Source organism: Falco rusticolus, chromosome 2 (genome assembly GCF_015220075.1).
Source record: "Falco rusticolus isolate bFalRus1 chromosome 2, bFalRus1.pri, whole genome shotgun sequence".
In the NCBI taxonomy this organism is placed as follows: domain Eukaryota; kingdom Metazoa; phylum Chordata; class Aves; order Falconiformes; family Falconidae; genus Falco; species Falco rusticolus.
The window spans coordinates 68,564,079-68,589,486 of NC_051188.1; the positions used below are offsets into that span (position 1 = coordinate 68,564,079).

General features: G+C 39.3%; 1 protein-coding gene across 1 annotated transcript; it reads right to left on the minus strand.

The window, feature by feature from the left end:
* Positions 1–701: 701 nt before the first annotated feature.
* LOC119143380 (interleukin-18 receptor 1-like) lies at positions 702–25,277 on the minus strand. The gene is made up of 13 exons (XM_037377596.1): positions 24,030–25,277; positions 22,969–23,067; positions 21,243–21,421; positions 20,173–20,287; positions 19,055–19,295; positions 12,835–13,012; positions 11,019–11,172; positions 10,440–10,502; positions 8,024–8,180; positions 7,706–7,839; positions 6,180–6,341; positions 5,254–5,412; positions 702–3,598 (listed from the first exon to the last, which is right to left on the minus strand). Exons 4-13 carry the CDS (start codon positions 20,219–20,221, stop codon positions 3,198–3,200), a joined length of 1,698 nt encoding a protein of 565 aa, XP_037233493.1. The 5' UTR covers positions 20,222–20,287; positions 21,243–21,421; positions 22,969–23,067; positions 24,030–25,277; the 3' UTR covers positions 702–3,197.
* Between the last annotated feature and the right edge of the window lie 131 nt (positions 25,278–25,408).

Below are 25,408 nucleotides of genomic sequence, written 5' to 3' on the forward strand. Positions count from 1 at the left end.
ATTTTTGTAAAGAATGCAGATGGTAAAGAAGGAACAGAAGTGCTTGTAGTAGGAAGAAATTAAGGATGTGGAACTAGATGTAGTTTCCATTTGGAAGGACCCCTTCACTCAAAGAACCTCTCCAGAATTGGTGCAGACACTGAAGATGGACACACAGTTCAGGGCACATGGACAACTATAATTCACAAACCTTCTACATTTCCAGGACTTTATATGGTACTACACTATAGTATTGATACTATATACAATAGTCCCAACTCTTCCCAATGTTTATGTTCAAATTATCAACAGACAAGAAGACCTCATTAAAACTTCTTTTTTTCCAGCCTGCATTGTGTGTGGTAGAAAGGGGTCAACCAGGAACAGTAAAAAAATGCAGACACAAACTATGCTCTCCCAGTCAGTACCATGTTGTAGTACGTGCAAGAGAGACAAGAATCTTCAAGACTGGTGACTTACAACAGCTATCTCCTCACAGATCCCACCTGCACCCCCCTTTGGAAAATTACGTACTCCGATCATTTGTTTGGATTTTCATTTGTTTAAATTGTTCTACAGTACAAATGAGACTTTTATTGCTTGTGGAGAGCAAGTCTAAACACTTTCTTGCTATTTCTTGCATTTTTTCTTCTTACTATAAGTTTAATTTTTGACACTCACTGCTGTCTAACTGCAGCAAAAATGGAAGCCACAGATGTGGAGAGGATGAAATAAAGTTTTATTAAGTGCAAAAATGGAACAAAAAAAATGCAATATAAATCACAGAAATTACCCTTTATTACCTTAAACCAACCATCATGTGAATTCACATATAACTTGACATATACATGATCCAGCAAATTGACACAACCAGTCTATACAAGTCCAGTTAACATCTCCTTTTCTCTAGGGACCAGTAAACAAAAAGCAGGTATTTCTAAACCCAGATTAAAGTCAGTAATTCAGGATATATGAGCAGTAAGAATAACATCTGGTGTTAAAATGAGTATGCATATCGTTAACTTCCCTTGTCTCTCTTTACCACTGCATGGGCAGAGGATCAGCTATAGAGATCAAATGACTGTCATGATACCATTCTGTGCAAAAATACTTGCCCTTTTACAGATATTGAGTAGTTCCTTGTACTACATCTGAATGTCAGCTTTCTGGCATTCAAACAACTCCTCTGTTATTCTGTAAAACCTCAGTGCTGTCAAATCCTATATGGTCTCACGGTCTTCCAGGTACAGCTTCATGAGATATAGCAGGTACATGCAGTCACATCATTTCTCTAAACGGAGGTGAGGGGGCATTCATGGCAGATTCAATCTCAGTTTATAGCAGCTGATTCTCATAGATGGTAGGCTCAGTCCACAGCTTTTAACAAACCATGTGCACTATCCATATTCACATGCGCAGTGTAACACATTTGACACTTTATCTTATTGGGCAATACGCTGATGACAGCATATGAAAAATGATGGGGCTGAGGAGCAAGTTTAACACCTCAGTTAAGTACCAGGAAAGTTACTAAATTTTCTGTCAGCTGTTTGGCCAAGAAATGGATGTGCCCAGTATGTCTGATGGCGTTTCTGAAGTAGGGGCAATCACTAGTCCTACAGGAGAATGTTGAAACTGGTCTGTGATTACAAATCACAGGAAACACTGGTACAGAAGAACTGAACCTTGAGAAAGATTTGGAAATGTGAAGAGACACATATCTACAGAGCAGAAATCCTCTTCAGTAAAATCTTAAACGAGAGAACATCTTTTGCCTAACTACCATATTTCAGTAGCTCGTTAGTTGCCTGACAGAAAGCAGGAGACCTCTTGGAGCTGATCTGAAGGACACCACAGATGCAGGCCTTACTGCTTTGCTCCTTGCCATCTGTGTGTTAACCTGGCAACTGTGTTGTCTCCATTTTGTAAATCAACATTCAGCCTCTACTTTTACCTGAACATCTGTCAGAAACTGTGCTTTTTTACAGAATATTTGACAAACAAGGAGGTATTTCATTCTCATGAATCTTGAGATATTGCCATGACACTCAGAAGTCCAATTATGTTCTCAAGTGCACTAAGAAGGTAATGCAGCTCCATCACTACAGCTGCATGAATTAAGTGTCAGTGTCAAAGAGGTGCCTCCTTAGAACCACCATTAGCTGAATGCAAGACAGATACTGAGCCTTTATGGTCTCCTAGCGAACTGACAGATCTTCCAAAATGATTCTCCACTGATTTCTTCCCATTGGTGGAGGAAATACAGTTCCATTTTATCCAGGAATTTATGTCAGAATCTTATCTTCTGATGGGTAACTAATAATAAGGGAGGAGTACCATGGTTTTGAATGGCAGTACTAACTTAGTTTTAAAAAACAAAGTACAAGTGTTCCAAAGGGTTAGAAGTATATGTACAGACCAAAGATCTCACTTCCATGTAAATCCCCTACATCCCTCAGCTGAAGACAATTCAGGGCATATTGTAGATATCAGTATCTATGACCAAAATACTATTATCTCTATCCCATGCACCTCTTCTCCCTGCCAAAATGAGCATTTATGGTATTCTCAGTGAAATAGGAGGATGGAAACAGTCTTTACCATTCCTCCAAATAATTCCCATTTGGCTTGTCCAGACCATGTACAACTCAGTAGTGAATACTGTTAGCCCAGCCAAATCTGCCCTACTCTTTCTAACCTCCCTTTTCCCTGCTTTCACTTGACTTTCCTGATTGACATTGCCCAAAGCCTGCACGCCAAGCTCTCTAGGGCAGGAACCGTTTGGACCTACTCCCAAGCAGAATCCTTAACAATATACAAAATAAAAAACTAAGAGCATCTAAGTAATAATACTTTGCAAATACTGTTAAATTTATTGAGAGACTTCAAAAAGTATGCAAGTATAACTGACATAATTCTACATTACTGGAAAATGTGAAATAAACATGTTTTTCATTTTGCTTTGTGCCATGCAGTAAGTCCTTAGCAGAATGCAATTTCTGCTCCTTGTTCAGATTGCTGAGGAAACTCTCTTTGGGATAGCATTTAGCATTGGGGTTAGCATTGTCCTAGCCACTGTAACAGTTTTTACATTCTTCTTAGATCTCAGACTTTGCCTCTTATGAGCACTATCATCCCAAAGTAAGTGTGCAGTTTGTATTTTCTATTAGTTAGCAAAATGCACAGTTTTCAGCAGCATCTTCTGTCTCCAGATTCGTTTATATGACTGCATTACAGTCACAGCCCTCAGTGCGTGGTTGAGTCACTTCTGAACCTAAGTCAAAATTATTATAATGCCCTTTGGTGTTTATCTTGGTAGGTTTTGCTGGCATCAGGTACCGAAGGTTCTTCCAGAATCTGGAATTCAAGGGAAGAGATTTATCCTTTTTCCACTTCACAACCCTCTTTGAAGGTAAAAGAGACAGTGATTGTGGCAAGAATTTGTAGTCACTTATAGGCATATATTCAATTAATATGATCTTAGTTTTTCTCTCAACTAGGGCTTTATGCAGTCCACTCTCAAGTTCATATATAGCTCTGTCAGAAACGTAGTTCTGGCTCAGTATAATGATTAATCTTCGGCTTTTGTCAATAGATGAATGGATATCATCAACAACCGCTGCAAATTAAAGATAAATGTGTTATTAAACTAAATTGAAAGGACAGCCACTGAGTCAACTTACCCTTTAACAATCACACATGTACCAAAAATGTTCCTCTTATAAAGTGACATCATGTAAGCATCCTGTCCCTATGAAGAGATTAATACACATTGCAGATTAAGAGTCTGCAAGAACTATCTCAAGAATGGCCAAAGCTTTGTTCTCTGGGGCAGACAAAAACCTACATACAATCTCCAGCTACCCTAGACAGCTGTCTGTCAGTAGTCACACAGATAGAAGATGACAGCAAAATTTATTTTTCCTCCAACTAGAGATCTCTTTGCTCTTTTGTAACAGATACCATTGGAGTGATTCCACAAAAAACCACCAACAGCAACCTCTCTCTAAATATTCAGTAGCCCTCAGGTTACACTTTCCTTTACATCACCAAATACCCAAATCTATTGCCAGTAATCCAAAACTGAGACTAGCATGTGATGATAGAATGAGCTCCAACTGTGTTTTAATTCCATGACTTTCGTCATGACAAGCCATGACTGACATCAAATGGTGATACCTTTCAGACACCCATGCACCAAACTGAACTCACACACACAACTTCCTGTGCTTGCTTCAGCACCGTGGGACAAGATCTACAGAGACCACAGATCTAGAAAACATGCCTTACAGGGAAAGGCAAAGTAAATTGCAGGAGTAACCTAAAGAAGAGAAAACTGAGAGGAGAAGGAGGCTGACAACAGTATTACAACACACCAAAGGCTCCTGTACATAGAAAGAAATACTCTGTTTTCCATAATGGTTGAGACCACAGAAAAGGAAATAAGCTCGAACTATAGGAAGGAAATAAGCTAAGACTACTGAAAGAACCAGATTGAACACTTCAAAAAGCCTTTTTTTAATACTTAAGGAGAGAGAATAACTGGGAAAAATGGTTTGGGAGAGCTGTGGCAACTCTCAGGTTAGAAAAATATGTCAAGAATGGATACAAGGAGACAAGATCCTGCCTTGTGAAGAAGGCTGCCTGACCTTACTGTTCTGTGTTTTCAACAATGAAATCCTATTCCTCAGCTGGATCTTTGTGCTAAGTGGAATCCCCCCAGTATCTTTATTCCAAGCATCTGCAAAAGGCCATCTATCCATAGGCCGTTTAGAGAAACAAATTTCGATTTTCTCATTTCTATTTTGTTATGGAACCCATTACATTCACAAAGTAGTTTCAACCCCACCACAAACATACAAGTTACCTGAGATTAACTAGTACCAGAGACACCAGCTGCTTTGTGCAGTAAATGTGAGTTCATTTTTAGGTGCCTGCTCTCAGTGAAAGCAGGGCAAGAGCACTATTACTTTGAAACATCTGACATCTTCTGTGTTCTCACCTTAACTTTCTCCATGTGAGCTTTCTCGTCTGTCTTGGTTCTGTGTAATTAAAGATGTGTGTGTGTATGTGCCTAGGTGTATATGAATTCATAAATATATCTATAGAATATTTAAAATGTGTGCATGTGAACTTTGCATGCACATGGTCTAGATTAGATGAAAAATGTAGCATTTCAATGCACATTTGACAGAATTCCTTCTAATTACAGACTTTTACCTTTGTGTGAAAATGATGTGCTGATTTAATGAGCAGAATATTCAATACACTTACCTCCTCCAGGGGATATATCCCTCTCAAATATACATAACTTGTACCCAAAGTTTTCTTCTAATATCATGGGTAATATCTTCAAAGCAAATTCTCGCTCTTCTTCAGTAGGAGAAACACAGTCTTTCAGGTAAGACACAAATGCATCATATTCTTTTCCATCTGGAAAGAAATCACCAGTTGTTGGCTTGTTAGCAACCATTAGAAATACAGTATCTGATCCACCATTCTGGTTTTCAAAGTTATTGTCTCAGTAGCAAAGCATCTAGAAACTCCTGCTCTTTCCTTTGATACCCTGAACAGTCTGCAAACAAGCAAACAAAAAAGATCCTGGATCAATTTAAATTTGATATAAAAGATTCTGATAGCATTTGGCAAATACTTGAAAATAACATATCCTTTCTACATTAAGGGTTTTTTTTTTAAAAAAAAACAGATTAATTTAATCAGTTAATGTCACATTTGTGATGATCAAGAAAATTGTGTCTGTAACCTGATAAGAATGCTATTTAAGTGATATTGCAGATTTCCACATTTATTTTGCTCTTTGTCTATGACTATTAAGTATTTCTGTAAAATGGGTACTGGAAAAGCAGAATAAACTAATTTATTTTTTAAGTATAAGAGTACACCATGGATATGACAGAACAGAGTGCATCTGAACAGTATCTGACCATGTCTTTTCCATTACCTGCTCCAGAGGCAGCTTCTTCACTGTGTTTATCTGCTGTTACTGCCCCAGGTGTATAACAAACTCACTTAAGCACCTGACCATCAAGTTCTCTTTTACATATTCTTTGCTGTTTCTATTCACAAAAGTCATTGATTTATTTTTTCTCTTCCTCAAAGATGATTGTTTTGTAGACCCCACCAGAAACTATTTTGTAATCAATACACTTATTTCCGAGTTAGCATTAGCCAAGTCATACCTCCAGCAGTGTCATCTTTTCTACATATGTGCCTATAAAACAGGACTAAGTCGACTCTAAACATCACACAGATGAACACCACAGCTACAGCAACACATGGAAATAGCACAGCAAGGACCATTCCGGTTGTAAATATGTGCACAGGCAGATCTCGGGCGTACCCTGTAAAACAGAAACCCAGGAAATCATAGCCTTAATACAGAGTATTATATGACAAGATTACTGTGTTCAATACTGACAGCATCTTGAAATCACTCCAAAAAATCACAGTGTTGATGTGAATCCTTTCCTGCTAATACTTCAAGCACGTATGCATGCCATTTGTCCTGAGATGGAGAACTACAGAACATGGATTACTGTGAAAACTGGAGAAACAATCTTGCATGCATTCACGCACCTTCCACTTACATAAATAAACTATATGTGGGATCAAGACTGACACTACAGACCCTTATAGATGTACGAACTGGTGGTCACCCACTTTTATGATGTTTTTTCTTCAGGTTCTTTATTATTTCCTGTTATTCTTTGCCTTTCACCCCTCTCAGTCCATTCATAACACTCCTTAATCTCTAAGTCCCATTTAATACCTTTGGCCAAGGTAGGGTTAGTGGCTTTTTTTTCCTGTCTCTAGTCCCTTTCAGGTTTTGGTGGGTTTTTTTCTTAATTATTATTCTGTTACCTTTGTCTTTTTAGTTACAAATACGTATTTTTAACACTTAAATCTTTGTGAAGTCTTTGTGAAAGCACTGTTAAGTCACGCTCATTGTGGTCTGTATTTCATTTGCTTTATTATATGCATCATCTTTTTACTAGTTTATTTTCACATATTCCCAGTGAAGCTTGGAAAGGTCTGCAAGAGATGGAAAATAAAAAGGTAATGTCCATTTTCCATGAACCTCCAGGCTGCCTGGACTATGGTAGAGTCTGGGTAGCTTTCCATAGCTAGAAGAAAAGAGTCCCTGACAAGAGAGAAACCATCAACTAGAACATTTCAGGAATTATTAGGACTATAAAAGATTGGTCTTTCCAGAGGATGAAAAAAACAAACAAACAAAAAACCAAAACCAACCAAACAAACCCTCAGATTTTAATTTTAGAAAGAGCTGCTTAATAAACAAAGTGATCAAACAGCAGACTCTGGGCTGCGCTGAGCTTTGGGTACTTAACCCCTGTGATCCCACCAATCTGATCAGTAGGAGAGCACAGTCATGGGATCTAACAAAGTACCACCCAGGGATCTGTCAGCCTCCCCAGCTGTGTCCACAGCAGCATCGGTTGAACTATGGAGCCCTCACACAGCTGCTCTAGCAGATATGGCAGCAACCCCCTGCTGCCCCTGTCTCAGAGCAGGAGGAATCACCCAGGGGGTTGTTAGGTCCAGCACCAGATGGACCAGGGCCTCCACAAGCACACAGAACATCATGGAGAGATGTCCTGAAATCAGTACCCGGCCCTCAGGATTGAGAAGGCTGGCATGATTAATAACTATGTCTGAGAAGTGTGATTCATAGATAATAGCATACTTTTCTTCAGTTTCACATTTTTTATTTGTGTTCTTCCATCAGCTTGCAACATGCAGGTGAAATTATGATGGATGTCCCCTTCCGTTACTTCTTTAATCCGCAGTAGCCTTGTGACGTAGAACTTGTTTCCCAGCCTGCAACAAGGAGTGGTGTAAGCAACACTGTACAGATAGTACAGAAACCTACAACCAGCTAAGAGGCAGATTTTGAGGAAAAAGTTCAAAAGTAACCCCAGACAGGATTTACTGAATTTACAGTTCCACAAGTGCAGGACATTATCACATACAAACAAAAGTGCAGTATTTTCAGGAAACCTACTGTAATCTTTTGAACTCTTCTTCACATATTGAAGGTTCGTTCTCGGGGATACCTGTGCATTTTTCTGGAAACTTGTCATTAATTAACCAATAGAGGCTGGCATCTTCTTGCATATAATAACTCAAGAAACCTGTGCAATTGAGTATCTCTTCTTTACCTAAACAAAGCATAACATAGGAAGACCTAGTCAGAAGTAACAATCATGTTCACAGTGCAGTAAAATCTCAGCTTTCCAGGCAACATATCCCATGAGCTGTGCTCCTTTCTGGACTTCATAGTCCCTGCACGTTTCATAGGTGTTCCACCTGCACTGGTGGTAGCTTCTGCAGCCATGCACAGGGCTCTGCTGCACCCTGATGCAGTGACAGCCATCCACTGTTTTCTCTCAGATAAACTGTCACAGACAGAAGAGTTCAAATAGGCCAGAGAATTCCAGGATTCAGAGAATACAGGGAGTTGGACTTGGTGATCCTTGTGAGTCCTTTCAACTTGAGATAGTCTATGATTCTATGAACTAGACAGTTCTACAGGCAGAGAACAGGAGAGGACAATCCATCACTAGTGGGCCAGGTAAAAATAAGAAACCGCTAAGGGGAATTATAACCAACTGATTATAGTAACTAAACTATACACTTTTGCTCAATAAAACCAAAACCTGTTAGAGCCCCTGCTGAAGTCTCACAGAAGAAATTCTCACCCCAGCACCACACCTGGAAATCAGCATAATCCTGAACATATGAACAAGTCAGTCAGTCAGCCACTTTGTACCATTTCAAAGCACGAGTTGGAAGTGACAGGAAACACCTCATAGAGTCCAGTTAACTATAACAGCCAAACTAAAAAGACAACTATACACTTGGGAGAAGTGCAGGAAGAAGGCTGCAGCTCTGGAGTGTAAGATCTGATGATTTGCAAGGCATTTTATTTTAAACATTGTCATCAGAAACTTGACCTGAGCTTAGCAGCAGCTTTACACCACCTTTTCTAGGTTACGCCAGCATCATTTCCAGGGAACACACTCAGAACACCCTTTATTAATCCACAAAAGACACATGTTAGTTCTTGTTCAGGCCATCATGCACAAATGCTTTCCAGAAAGTGAGGCCTGCCCAGGAATTCTCTAAGGGCACACATTACAAACTGACTCCTCAAGATTTATCAGAGTGGATGCTTGCAGGGGAACTGCTTAAGAATCTTTAAAGCAGGATCCAGTTGAAAATCTGCTCGTCTTAGAAATCCAAATCACAGTTGCACAGATTGAAACACAGACCTAAACTTCTAGTACTATCTACCTTGCAACTCTAGCTCTTTTACCATACACAGCTGTTTTCAGGGAAATATAGAACACCATCTAAACAATGACAGGTTCAACAGAACATGGACCCAGCTCATCCAAAATTCCCTTCACTGTCCGCCATGCCATCTGTCTCAACACTCAGCAGGTAGTTCTATGACCTTATGAAATGATCTTATCAAGGCAGATAAAGGATGGAAGACAAGTGGTTCATAATCATTTGATGCAGCCTTCTAAGGATGGGGACAAGCATAGTAAGTGGGAAGAACTGTGCAGGAAGGGTGTAGTGGTAGGTTGGGAGACATGAGGCAACACAGGATTGAGGTACTATCATTAGAAAAAGGACCTACCAACTGGTATTTGTAGGAAGGAAGGACAAGTAGCATCTGAGGTCCTGGCTGAGCAAATGAGATACATGTATGAGCAACAGAGGAGGTGGATATGATTTTTCAAACTTGAAAAGGAAAGAATAGGTAACCAGATGGGAGAAGCCCTCAAGGACAGAGGAGGAAAAAGACAGGTGAATTTCTGTTTTTAAAAATTAATTACAGCCTCACAAAATCCTGGATCCTGTCCAACACTGTGTGAAGCCTGCAGACCATGTTATCTAACCTATTCCCAGCTAGAAGCACAGTTAAGATCTTGGCTTTTGACAATATAACTAATTCTTTGCAGCAGTGACGGATCTTGATGCTCACGTTGCCAGGACTGGCAGCCCTCACAGTTCTCATTTCCCTGCAGAATAACATCCTCAGGTACATCAATTATTAAGGGGATTACTCATTATTGCTGTTCACTGAGCAAACCAGATGTCTTTCACACATTGCCCCGTGGGGTTTGCTATCTACAAGAGAAAGCCACAGAGAGATGGTTTACCATCACATCCACTTTCCCTTGCTGGTCATAGCAGCGACCTCAGCTTCTGCCTCTGTAAAAGGGTACATTTAGCATGGAATACACTAGGCAAAACATAACTAGATGGGAGAACCGATCAGATTCAGGAGGGTGCACAGACAATTGTTTGTTTGATTACACTTAACCAGACCATCAAACATAAAGGCATCAAAACAGAAGCATATATAACCAGTGGCAACCATGAAGATTCTTGTATTAATTTCATACCTATTTCTGTTTCAATTTCTTCATTGTGGCCAACTATCTCTGAAGTTACAGCCTCTGGTGCATCTAAAATACAAAGAAGAATTGCTATTGAAGTAATAGCTTGCTTACATTCTACCACAGTAAAAATTACATATTTGCTTTATTTCTAAAACTAATCATATACACTCCACTGAATTCAAAGAACAATATCTGGACTCTGGCATTATTGAGTAGTTTAAAACACACTATGTAATGTTGCACTTTTTTTCAATGCATATATGTACAGTGCACAAATTGCAATGGCTGGAAAGGCTCTTCCCCAAACCCCTTCATAAGTTTGCATGACTCACAGCAGCTATTATTGGAAAGAAAAAAAAAAACTCCCTCAGGGAAAACATACTAAAAAAATTTTCCAAAACTGGTATGTCATAGAAAATTCTTCTTCTGCTTTTTTTTTATTTTTTAAATTGTTGTAAAATAGTTTAGATTACCAGATTCGATCAGCCTTGTACATATTCATCAAAACAGAACTGTAATTAAAAACCTCCATTGTAAAGAGAACCAGAAAGCCTGCTTCAGTATTTCAGAAAGGTTCCTTACCTTCTTCTACAAGCAGCTTAATTGTATTTGTGCTGTGGTATATCTTTCCTTTATGACTGATTAAAATTTTACAGGTATATATCCCAGAGTGCTGTACTGTTAAGGTTTTAAAATCCAGTTCCCGCTCTGTTTCGTTTTCATAGTTCACACAGTCCTGCATCAGTAAAGGCAGAGAATACTATTCTGTAGCAAACACGCATTCAAAACCTTAAAGAAGTGAAAAATTATTTTTGAAACAAAGTGTCACCATCACTCTTTCACTATCTTGGTGATATTTATCTGACCCAAAAGAAGTGGGGACCCAATTTTCAGTCACGGTCACTTAAAAGCAACATGTAAACATTTAGCCTGTAAGAAGCTGAGAGCACTGCAATTCCGCACAAGCATCTGAGTATGAAAATATCGTATCTGGAATTTAAATGCACGCATCTTTTTTTTTTTAATGATGGCTTGATTCACCTGCTTGTGGCCAAAAGTTGTCTAGACATATGAGGAACTTTCCAGGTTAAAGCAAAATGCCTCAACAACAGGGAAAGTGACCATCTCAGAGGGTGACAAGAGTTGGGCTCACATTTGTTTGCCCTCCCTATCCCCCCAAAAAAACTGCTTTGTTGTTTGTTTTTTTTTTTTTAACTCATAGCACACGCTGAGTGAAATGTCCTGTGAAAATGCAGCAATATTTGGTTCTCATCTAAATTACCTTAGGTCAAGAAGGGAAATGATCAGCAGTGGAAATCGTCCAGGGAATGGACATTTCCTGGATGCATATGCTTACTACCAGGCTCTTACACAAAAGGCACCCCTGTTTTATCTCAGCTTAGGGTGTGATAGTAAGACTGAAAATTTTAACCCAATCAAGCACCAAAGGATATTTAGGTACAAGGGTGGGTGCTTCCTATGTCTCACACAGTATTAGGCATTAAAATATTAGGTGTCAGTATACTCAACTTATCCATGAAAGAGATCAGCCTGGGGTATGGTGCTTTACTGAGGAAAACATATCCACCTATGGCCCTATCCATCAATGGTCCTGTCCTCGCAGGCCACAAAGGACAAGGAAGCAGGGCTGTGGCTCATTCTGCCAGACAGAATCCAGATGCCCATACTTAAGTGGCCAAAATCCCTTCCTGAAATGGATTCAGTGTGGAGTGAACAGCATCTGTTACTCCAGCCAGGACACCTGAGAGGAATAAGGAGCGCTGGTCAAGGCAACGCATAGGGACAGAGTGGAAGAAACCTATTCTATGTGCTTCATCCAACAGTTAAGCACAACACCCCAGTTGCAGGTGTTTACACAACTGTCATCTATGCTCTGGCAAAAGCTGGTAGACAGAAGAGGGATGATTTGCCTAAAATGAACAGAACTGGATTGGTTACACATTCTGTAAAAAGAGTTCAGAACCAGCAAAACTGAAAAGTTTGCAATTACTTTACAAGCACATGCCAACTGTAAAACAATTATCTTGACACCTCATTTAGTGTCAGGATAATATCTGAATCAGTGAAGCAGCAGCTGGCTAAAACAGCTGCTGGCTAAATTAGCAAAAAGACATGGACATCACACCTGTAGCCATTCCAAACTACCAGCTTATTAGTAACTTCTGAGTATAGGTACATTTTTCTAAAAAATCTGAGAACAGAGAAAAAATTCCTTTTGTATATCTTTCTAAAAGTTTTTTTTCCCTAATAACTGAGAAATTAAAGCTTTACAAGGTTTGTAGATGCTTCTAAAAATTTGTTTCTAATTAATTTTTCCTGCAATCAGATGTTTTGTTTCTATAGCCAATGATTTGAGTGACAGTGTTTCAATAATTACCTTGTACCATGTTACGCTGTCATTTTCATTGACAGACAAATCACTGCATTTCAGTGAATGACCAGTTCCAGCATTTTTAATTTCTGTAGTTAAATGATTTTTGTTGAAACAGCTGCTTTTATTTCTTTGAAGTACATTCAAGGTCCACTTTTGAATTGTGAAATTTTGTTTTCCATTGCTATGAAAAAAAAAATTAGCAGTCAGTTTTAGGAGCTTTTTAAAGGAATGTTGCTTAGTGAGTTACACAACAAAATACAAATAAATTCTTCAATACCTCTGTTAGGTAAAAAGTATACCTATTCTGACCTAATTATTTATATTTTCCTTTATTACTTTTCCACCCCCAAGTACATGTTACTTCCCATTAAAAAAAGAGGTTATCTAAACCAAACCATCTATCACAAAATATTTGACAATACAATTATATCTATGAAATATGAAAATCTATGCTATATCAACCAGAACAAGGATGCAGCAATCTATGGCATCATGTATAGTTACAAGTGAGCATAAGAGTTTTAGGACCTTGAATCAGCTAGATATTTTGCAGGTTTAATCTCCCTACAAGTTGCTAAGGTTTAAAGCTGTAAGTGAAAAATATATTTGTAAAATATGTCAAAAAACAGATGGGCAACCCTACTACTATTCACAAAGCGACACTATTTATTGTTTGATACTGTGCAGACAGTCACTGATATTTTGGAAATATTTCTAAACTACACAAGTCTCATTAATTACAGAATCCCTTATGGATTCAAGCATGTCTGCAAAACAAGGCATTTTGGAAAGGATTCATCTCCTTGTCTTTCAGTCTGCACTGATCAGAGATCTACAGCATCTGGCTACCCCAGGTTGACTGGAAGAGCCAGGAACTACCGATTCTAAAGTGTCCCATGCAGTATCTGTAAAAGATCAGATAAATATGCTCCAAAAATGCCTCTTTTGAATATCTAGGAGCTGACCATTGTCATTCAGATATCTACTACGTTCTATCCACATATTCCTCTAAAGAATCAGATTATAGCTGTGAGTTATTTCACTGCTGGATATGTCCAAATAAATGAACACCAAGGGAAAAGAAGCTGGAGGACTTCTGGCTTAAGTTCAGCAAAGCTGGCCAGATTTTGGCAAAGTTAGTGTTTAAGAGAATGTTGTATGCTGCTGCAAGTAAATGGGTGAGATTTTTCAATTAGTGCATAAAGCTCTCATTTTTACTGAGCAAGCAAGGTCTGACAAAGCAAAAGAAGCAATCACAGAGCGCTTCCCTCCAGCATCAGTCATATCTTCATAAGTATGTCTGAATCTTTCTGTCTCTAAGAAAAAAAAAAAAAAAAAAAAAAAAAGAATCATTCCCAGGAGAACTGAAACTAGTCAAGAATAATTTCAGTGAAAAGGGCTAAGGGGAAAAAGCAGTTAAAATGGAGAAGCAAGCCTAACAAGTCTATCAGCTTAAACACCATTCTTGACTGATATGTCTTTTACTGTTACAAGATTCAGAACTATTAGGACATCGTTTATATGATGAATTTAGCCCAAGTTTTGGTTGGTTCTTTCCTCCCTTTTTAGCTCCCCTCCAACATGATATATTTACGTATTTTGCTCACCCTCTTCACACTGTAGCCCTTTTTCAGCTTACATAGGCTCTCCTTGTTCTCCTTACTTAAGATAGTAATTACTCGTAATTGCAATTGACTATCTAAACCAAAACATAATGGTTTGGTTTCTCTATCAGTTAACTATGGTGTCATAAACAGGAAAAACCTTATCAAAACTTTTTCATCAGAGATGTACTCACATGGGTATTCACGGTGGGTGGAGTCCTTCTCACCTATTCTTCAACATCACATTTACACCTTTAATCAGAGCTACTAATCACAGTCAGCAGTGGGACCACAGTCAATAGTCACCCTTTCAGAGTGCAGTTTATATGACCTATTTTATATGTGTGTTTTAGGACAAGATAATCCGTGCCCCAGAAATGTCTCTCTCTCTCCCTTGTGGTAGGAGAACCTCTTTAGCAGCGGGGTGGACTAGATCATCTTCAGAGGTCCCTTCCAACCCTGACCATTCTGTGATTCTGTAAAGGTACCTTACCTACAGTAAGTTTAGGTGTAGACACAAACATCAGTTTCAATTAATTCTGCTGAGTCTGCATGGTTTTTAGATATCACACTAGTATCTGAAAACTGCTGGAGAGGCATTTATGGATCTAGTCATAAAATACACGATTCTACTATCTAGATCCAACAGGTGGAAGAAAAGGATCAATAAAGCCACATGTTCTCCTCAGCACTGTCACTCCACAGAGGCTTTCTTCTGTGATCATATTTGGTGAAATCACTTCAACAAATATGAGGATTTCACACAAAGTGGATTAAGATATTCTACCTGATGAGCCAAAATCTGGCAAAGGGCAGCTCCCTGGAAGGTGACAAAATCATACCTATGCAAACTAAGATGAATTTGGCTTACATAATTTCTAATTGTCTGCCATATACATGTTTTTCAACAAAAAAAAAATGCATTAAGTTGTATTGTTTGAACTGCTAGTGTCTCAGCTGTTTTATTTCCATCTTGGTTTCCACTTGCTGAGATTCTTTAATGATAATTTGCAGGGAACAAAACCATTTCTGGCTTAACAGCCTTTCAATTCCCCCCACCAAACCCACCAAGAAGGAACAACAACTAGCTTGACTAAGGAGGTGATACAGGGAAGTGAAAGCCCTTATAGAATATAAAACAAGTTTACTTGATACATAGCCAACTCTAAAGTCATCCCTTAGCTATTTCACTGCAACAAGAAGACAGTGTTATCTCAATATTTCAACCTACTGCAAGAAACTGTCACTCTGTCTTCCAACCTACAGTATTAACTCTAAATGTGTGTGTTCCCACTGCTTTCAACTGTTCTGAACACAGTGAAAAAGTGAGCAGTATCAGGGTCTTAAATAGTGTCATGTGTTTATCATGGATCTCTGTACTTTCATTTTTTCCAGGAACCTGTAAGTTCCCTCAGTTTCACGGTCACCACCACAGAGCAATCAGATGACCTGCTTTTTTGTATTCTGGTTTTTTCTTTGATAACCACAGGATATAGGCTATGAAAAAAACATACAAATTAGAAATCCTGCCAGAGATGTCTGACACTGTTTTTCTGCTTACCACTCCCACTACAAGTGCACATGAAATCCTTTATAGTCAAGAAATGTTGCTGAAGAAGGACACACTCAGGCTTACAGGTGTTGTCTATTAATTCCTGAATTTATATCCTAAGTCTACTACACTAACAAACACACATAAACACATCAATGCATACACGTGCACACTTTAGATATCTATGTTATGTCTCAGCAGGACACTTCTGCTTTAACTGGAAAACTTCTGATTCTTCTTTAAGTCAAAAATAAGTGGATAATACACCATAAAAACATTGTTACACCATTTTCACCTCTTGCTTTTTGCATATTGTCAGTTGTAACAGATCAGAAAAAAATCCCTAAATTTAATTTGTTTGCAAAATCTGTCAACATGTGTTCTCTTTTCTTGAAAATCTGCAAAATTATATTTAATTAAATTATATTTAGTTGTCACTTTGTTCACTAAAAACTGCCTACACAGTTATAAGTACTCTAAAAATAATTTATCATATGGCTTCCAAATAGTTCTCCAAATTAAATAGTTGGGGGGAAAAAAACCCCAAAAAACTTAGAATGCCTGCTTCCAAAACCAGAACTTTAACCTATTACAAATGCTCTGAAATGACACTAATTCCATTCTAATTGTCATTCTTATTAAATCTTAAACCAATTTAGTATTTCACAATAGCCCACAAGTTTTCCCTATCCATAGAGACTACTAAAAGTCCTCTGTCTCTGCAGAAAACCACTTCTGCAAATAATCTGTGTTTTCTGAAATGTAACTTCTTTAATATGTTTGCCAGTAGTGACAACCGTCATATAAACTAAATCCAAGATCCCATTAAAATCGCATGAAAAAAAATCCCCTTATGCCTATTGTTGCCGTGGTGACACTTGTGAGGAGTTTCAGTACAAGATTCTGGCATATGCCTTCATTCCAGTCCTAACAGAACAATTAATACCTGTACGAGCCTAACAGAAAGCAATTTGGGGAGGGGGAGAAGGTTGTTTCAGAGTGGTCAAAATATATTCTTTTTAAGTGAGAAGCTTTTTTTCCCCTCAAAATAAAAATGCTTTCTTTCAAAACTGAGATTTAAAATGTAGTAGCATAATAGTCCTAGAAAATGAAACAAAAAAAGCAGAAAATCAGAAGTTTTAATTCCAAATGAATGCTTTATGTGATCAAAACCTTTCTTCTGAGTTGCTTGCTGAAGTAAATCAGCAAATCAAGACATTGCACAAAGGATTCAGACATTTTTCTGGTTTCCAACAAATACTTATTAATACAAACTTTGTCCTAAGTTTTACTTAAGGTCTTTTCCTTTAGTCTCCTTCTATACATAAGGCTGTTTCTCTCATTTTTGAAGTTTATGTATTTTTCATATTCATTTTACAGAGTTCTTGTACTTTACTGTGGATTTACTGTCATTACCCCGAGTCTTTAAAATAATCACAAAACCACAAGGGTCATGAAGTAAGGCTGGGGGTATCACAGCTTTCCTCTCTTTTGTCCTTTATTTTATACTCCTTATGACAGCCTCCTTGAACCTGGCGATTCAAGTGTGCTGTCCACCTATCTTTCCCCATGCCAAAATGAGTCAGAGCATGCATTTTATACCATTGATGAGGTGCTGGCAGTAATTTGTTAGATTTAATAGCTTTTTAGCACCATATTTAGTGAAATGACCATATAGACAACTGATCAAGGCCACCAGTAAAGCCAAAATTTAAAGCCAAATTCAGACTCGATATGAAAAGTACAAGTCTGCAACAGACAAGCCGATGTCAGGTATTACTTATTGTTAACCCCTACACACCAGGACCAAGCAGATGGCTTCACCTGTGCTCCTTCATACGAATGTCTGTATCCAATAATACACCCCCTTTACATGACCTTGCACAACAAAGTAGCCAAACTACCATACTCATCGCCCCTAAAGATTCTTAAGATTGGGTTGAACATAGGTGAGTAAAATTTTTCTTAAGCTTTACTTACTATTTGGATAAAGAGTACCCTACATTTGAAAAGAAATCACATAAGACCAAAAGAAATATTCTACCAGCAGACTTCTCATTTATAATATTTAGCATTTCAGATACTGTGACTTGGTAATTTTTAAAATCATATCAGGAAGATGATAATAATAATAATGACACATGGAAAAACAAAACATGAAGTTCTCAGTTTCCAAGTTAACTTGGAAGTTAACAATTGAAGTCTAGCTTAAAACTGTAAATTATCAAACTAGTGTTTGTGATATTACTGGAGGAAGGTGGAGTGCATTTTTCAGTACCTGCAGTCCTACACCTTTATAAACCAGGCAAAAACCTTAAAAATATTGCCTGAAAACCAGCACAAATCATTACATGCAAAATAACATGCTTAAAACTAATTATTGCTTCAATTGTAAACGCTGGATTACAGTTTTGGTGCAAGTTAGTCAAAAGAATTCCATGCAGTAAACCTTTGATTTAGTTCCTTTTGTCTTTAATGGTGGTCTAATGAAGATTACCACCGAATAAACAAGGCCTATCCTTATTTCTCCTTTTGACTCATAATCTACAGTGTTAAGAAGCAAATCTAATTATTTCCTTTGTTCTTTGAACAGCTCCAAGCATGCAAAGGTTTGCACAGAAACCATAGCTCATCTATGCCACTCTTTATTACTTTGCTATACAATCAGACCACTTGGCAGGCCTCAGAGTGTGAGATCCACTCAACACAGTAAGGAAGAACAAGTCTGCTGGAGAAGACAAGCAAATATTGCCTTTTACTTGGCAGTGGACAGAAGGGTTGCCTATCACTCATTTTGCTCAGGTAATTAATCACAAACCAGCAGAAATGCTACCTGCCTTATCAAAAGGTTTACAGAACCTTTGAAAGGTTGCAACTGCCTATAGCTATTTGTAAATAGTACAGGTCTGCCTGGATGGTTATTGTGTAGTGATGTGGGAAATGACACGTAGTTCCCTGCACCTCCTTTGTACAGATGCCACTAGCAGCACAAAGCAAGACAAAGAAATTAGCTTCTACATACACAAGTGTGAAGGCAAGATGTTCACCCCCCGGCTTGCATACCAACCTGTGAGTGACAGAGTAATTCCCAGAGTCACTGAGTTCAGCTGGCCAAAACTCCAGAAAATTCATTTGGGAAACAATTCTGTGTGTTTCCTTTATCAGTTGCTGCTTTCCAGCATTTTCTTTGTACCAGTTTATTGTGTATGCTTCTTCCTGAAAATGTTCTTGCATTGACTCAAGATAACAAAGGAAAAAATATTCCCCTTCTAGCACATCAATGGAGGCACGAAGGGGACACAGCTTCTCTTCAGAGAAAAAGGAAAAAAAGGTACATTAAGAAGCCAAGTACTTATTTCAGAAAATTACTTTAGCCTGAGTTTAAAGTGATTTGCTGCGCTGCTTGTCTTTTATAAAGCAACTTCCTTTCAGCAGAGTGGTTTGGCAACATTTATTTATTCCAGCAACACTCACTGGAAAACTCAGTTTTCCAAGTCTTTATTCTACCTCACCCAAACAAAACCAGAAAAGGGGGATAAAAAAAGGACATGTCCCTAAGATTCTTTAATGTGGGTCCAACAGTGTCGGAAGAAAATGGGCACAAATGCCAGAATCTGGCCCCACTCTGCAGTAAGGCAGCTGCCACAAATGGAAAGGGAAAGGAGAAATTCTTCACATATGGTTTGATTAGATAAATATGGCTACTCCTCAGAACTGGTCAACTGCCATAAAATCAGAGATCTTATGAATTAACATTTGGCACTTTCTTATCCTCTTAATTAAAACTAAATCATTATGTAGCTAGATTTCTTTAAGATTTCAGATATCTTTGGGAAAGTTGCCTTGGAATGAGGTTATGTGTGTAAAATTTAGTGTCAAAGTCTGCTTTTCCAATCAAATTTTCCAAATATACCATTGCATACGGAAGTCCTAAAAATACAGAAAAGGGACTGTGGTCATCAGGTGTCTCCAGGTAGCATCTCAGCTCCTTTTGTTTCATAATTTGGATATTTTGGACCAAATTTCCCAAGTCTGGAACTGGGCTGAAATTGCCGAAACCAGTAAGATTTTGTTCTTAACTGCAAAATACAAAACTTGCCCCACTCTAAGCAACTGTCAAGAAGATGCCACATATTCATCAAATATTTTGAAGGTTCTACTAATGAAATGAAGATTTATACTTACCAGTGGCAGATTCAATGATAAACATTAAAAAAAAAATCATAAGAGTCATTTTTCTGAGTTACTTCTCACTTCTCCAGAAAAATGAAACTGAATTGTCCTTGCTTGTTCTGAAAGCCTACAAAAAACAGATTCACAATTCATCACAAGTGCAGGGAAACAAAGTCCTTTGAGCATGTGGGCAGTGCAACTATTGCCTTGTACTGAAAAGGGCTTCCCAAATGGAAAGTTACACATTTTTATTATAACAGCTGTTTTCATACATCAGGTAATGTATCTAGATTTTTCTTGCCAAATTTGTTTTAAATTTAGAAAGCACTGCAGGATTTCCTTCCTCCATTTTCTTGTTCACTAGATGTATTTCACAAATGACAATCTTACAGAAGCACTTAAACTTAGATCCCAAGCCAGCAGACACCTATCACAGGATAGAACAGTGTTTTTTTTCTCCGAGAAGAGTATAAACTTTGCAAGACTGGACCTTGTAGAAACAGCTAGTAGAAATTTCCCTTGCCTTCGATGAGAACAGCATGATTTTGATAGATTGAACATCTTTCTTGATGGCTAATTTTGAGCCTGTTAGAAAACAATTTTGTCTTACAATTTTGTCTACGGAACCAATAAGCACCAGCTAAGACTGCTAACATTTCCACTGATGGGGAGGAGATGAAGAAGCTCATATTCAGTTACTTCATATGTACCCAACTTTATTTTCACAGGGAAATGGAAAACACCACTAAATAATACCAGCGTGGAGAGTCTTCTCTGAGATTCCTCAGAGCAGCAGGTTAACTGACAACCAAAGGCAGAGCAGTCCTAAGGCTGTGCCTCAGTTCTGCTTACGAAACAGATAGGTTAGGTGCATGATAAGCTCAATTCAACCTCTGTAGCCAAGACAGACAACCTTGCTTAGTCACTGACCCAAACATGCGTGGACAAATGAGACACACACACACACGCACACACACGAAATGTATTTCACAGAGAGCGCTGCCAAAAGAAAGCTCATTAGCGTTGCATTTCTTTGGCTTTATCACCTAAACCTCTTGCAATTTGAGAAAGCATATACTTACTGTGTAAAACACTGCCTTGAGATCTACAGTCAGAAACTTCCTATGATCTACAGCAGTCAGAGGCAGGAGGCTACTGCATTTCCAGCGATATTCCAGAATGACATCAAACTGTGTAGCTGCTCTCCTTGTCTTATCGTTCTCCCCCGTTCTTTACAAGTATGCCATCATCCCATAAATCACTGTAAGGAGATGAAAGAAGTGTTTCACATCCCTTTTTTCAGACTGACTGGTAGGCAGATCCAGATTTAGAAAGCAGCTAGAAGTTGGATGCTGAGTACTGCAGCAAGCAACTTTAAAGGGTCATACAGTAAACTCATCAGACCTGGTTTCAGTTCCCTTCTACACATGTGGATTCAAACTGCTACACTTTACAAGGAAAGAAGGGGCCCCTCTTTATTTTCATTTCTTGAATTTACCTTTCATTTTTCACCCTATCACATCCAGAAGAAATACAGCTGTTACAGACCATGAAACTATGATCTGTTACATAAAGATAAAATCATTAATCACCAGATTTTAAATTCTAAATCACATTCTTTGTTAGCACATCACATCAGCACACAGTGGAAATTTTGTTGAATGCAGAGCAGAAACCTACATTCTTTCAACAGGGATTAAAGAACACAGTACAATGCAAGGTACTTAGTAATAACCGAGTTGGAGATTGGCAGCTACTGCTAACAAGAAAAACACAGGTCCTTAATCTTACTCTCACATTGCTGTTGAACCTGATCTGTTTGTCTGAAATTGTTCTACTCTAGGCTAACAGCGTTTACATTTGAGCCATATGCAGCACTCTGATGAAATTCTAGGAGGGGGATAAAGAAGTGGCAAATAATAAATGCTTTTGGTGAAAGTCAGCTAATATAAAGAGATTCTTCAAGGAACAGAATAAGATTTTTAATTCTCAGAAAGAAATGGAGAGTTTATTTTAAAGTAAAGGCAAAGGTTCTCTGCCGAATAAAAGGGTACAGAAATACTCAAGCGGCAAAACGGCAAGGCAATAGTGGGGAATGACAGCTTCAATGAAAAAAGTATAAAAAGCCCAGTTGTCTAGAAGGCCCAAAGCAAAAATAGCTTTAAGCATGTTTTTCAAATTTCATACATGCTTAAAGCCACTGATGGAATTTTAATAATAAAAAATCATTTTTAAAAATCACCGTGCCATTGTGAAGCCAACAAAATCTTTAAACAAACTGAATGTTTAAGTTCTGTAAAGCACATTAATGATATACCTCATGAAGTAAATAATTGTATGTATTTAAGCATCATTATTACTTATTTTCCCAGAATCACCAGAAGATTTTGGTATGAAAGGGAGCTGATAACGTCAAAGTAATCCTCAGTTTTGGCCAAGGAATTCATTTTGATCAACACTTTTAGAAACCTGAATTTGGTCCCAAAGGGTTGTGACTTCCGGGGTTTTTTTTTGAAAAAATAGATTCTTCTGAACGTCAGACCATTTGAACAAATATTTTGGGGTCAAGAGCGGAAAGCACTAATCTTACCTCATTAAGAATGGCTTCTTGTGGAATTTAAGCCTTTTTCAAATATCATCACACAGTGCCGTAATTCCCATCAGACTCATGAAGGAAATAAAAGGATCTAGCAAACATTTGCCTTAACTATACTATGTCCAAGCAGCATTCTGCCAGGACTGCAATTTACTGGTAAAAATTAAAATCCATCTTCATTTCAAAAAAGACAAATGAAGTTGTTTACTTACTATGCAGGTCTTGCCAGGCGGAAAGCAGATACAGAGGCAGTCTTCCAAACTCTGGGGGGTTACAACTTGTACTATAACTCTTCTGAACCTCATTTATCACTGAAACAGACAGTAACCTCTCTCAATACAATAGACATCTCAGTCTGAAAAACCTCCTGAAAAAGGTAAAGTGGAATTTCTCACCTTGTGTACCGTTGACTGCAGGGAGGAAAATGGAAAAGGTAGAGGTGAGAAATTAACTTTCACTAGCATTAATGGAAAGGTAATAGCAAGTTACAATTAACTTTTCTAAATGAGGCATCTGTGGGCTCATACACAAATGTTTTAGGCATCATCTTTTGCTGCTCCCATCTACGACAGCACTTAAGGAGCCCATCCTGCTCCAAAGCCACCCAGGTGTGAGGGAAGGGGCCCGGGTAGCGCGGGGAGGGCGGCTTTGCGGGGCCATTGATGGGCTGTGTGTTGAAAATAAGCCCTTTCCAGAGCTAAATTATTTGCGGCATCTCTGTAGTCGGGAAAAAGTATATCGGGGGCCGGGGAGAGAGCGGGAGAGAGGTGCCCCAGGCAGCGCAGCGGGCAGGGAGAGCGTGGGCGTGGGTCGGGGGGCAGGCAGGGTCGAGGGGCAGGCAGGGTCGGGGGCCAGGCAGGGTCGGGGCAGGCAGGGTCGAGGGGCAGGCAGGGTCGGGGGACAGGCAGGGCGCCCGGGACAGAAGCAGAGCTCCGGCCAGCGCCTGCAGCCTCCCAGCACGCTGCCCGAGTCGGGCCGGAAGGGATGGGGCTGGCGGGGCAAAGCGAGGGACCCCGCACCCCCGCACCCCCGCACCCCCGCACCCCCACAGAGATGCCCTGGTCAGAGGCAGGCGCCCGGCTCCTCCGAGGGAGGGCAGAAGGAACGTCCTCGCCTTCCCCCGCCCGCCCTGCCTCTCCCGCCTCCCGGCTGCCCCCTGCCCCGCCGCCCCGGCTCGGTGCCGCGCCGCCCCCCCCGTACCGGACCGCTGCGGGGCCGGCCCCGGGGCGTGCAGCAGCGCGGAGAAGGCAGGCAGAACTAGTACCAGGCTTACCAAGGGTGCTGGGCGGTCACCCGATCGTGGGTGGCAGCCAGAGGTGCCCCCCAACAGCAAAGGGAGCGATCATCAACTTGTACTTAGGAGACGGGGGTCTTCCCTCCCGCAGCCCTCCGGAGGGAGGAAAGGCACAGGGAGGAGATGTCTTCGGTTCTCTTGAGTCGAAACGCCTCTTCCTCCGCTCTTCTGCTGAAGGCCCATTGCAGGACTTTCTTTCCAAGAAGTGAGATGGAAGTAGAATGGACGCTTAGGAAGGCATATATTAAGCTAAATATAGCAACGTGTGCCTCCGCTATGGCTTGCTTCCCCCCTTACTGTCCGTTTTGAGAACGAGGATGTGCAAAAAAAGACAAACTGTATCCTCAAAAGCTGATACTCTGCAGAGACCTCAAAAGAAAGGGGAAAAAAAAAAGAAGAAATACAACCCCCCAAAAGCATTTCAAAATATGGTCTGCAGGAAAAGAGACAAGGCAAAACACGTGATCCTACCGTACTTTGATCAGAAATGTCCCCATTTCAGTGCTGTTTTTTTCTGTGATACCGTCCCCTTTGGGAGAAGAGCAATGCAGGCTTTCAAGACGTGAAACATTTTCTAGCTCCATTACCGCAAAGGGAGCGCATGTATTCACGTCTAAACAAGCTCTCACACCAGTAGCTGAGCCTGTTTTCAGCCAAATGTTGATATATCAGAACTGTAATTCCATCAGGGATTTCTGACAGCTGTATTTCCTATTTCAGTACTGGTCCTGAGCAAACAAAACCTTGCCACTGTTCATTCATATGAATGGTTTATTCGATATGTACTGTGCAATGATTCACTATACTTCTAAAGTTATTTTGGAAACAGCAGGAAAGAATTCATTCCCTCAAGATTTCTTTTATTTTCACATCACTTTTTTCATCTTCAGAAACTTGTTTGATGAAAGGTACTTTTTCAACTCAGGACAGTTATGAATGCAGAAGTTCCCAACAGCAACAAGTGGTGCCACTTCAGAGGTAAAAAAGGGCAGATTACACTAAAACAGGAGGGATTCCACAGAGCTGGCTTTTTTACATGTATTTTTTTATCACTGAGGTGAAGCAAAGAAACCCTGGAGAGTTTTACTGTCTCACCTAATTTGTTTTCCTCATCACAGATTGAAACTATATGTCTGTAAAAGCACTTTGGCTAATGTCAGTCAGCACAGCTCCAGGAAAGTCAGCTAAGAATCTGACTCACTTTAAAATCTGACTTACTTTAAAAAAGTGTACAGGATACTTTGCGGTGGCTTTTGGTTTTATGACTCAGTGCCTGATTTTAAAACTTAAAAGAAAGATTATATCATAAAGATAATATTTTTTTTTTTATTACATTAAGATAATGATTTTACATGAGA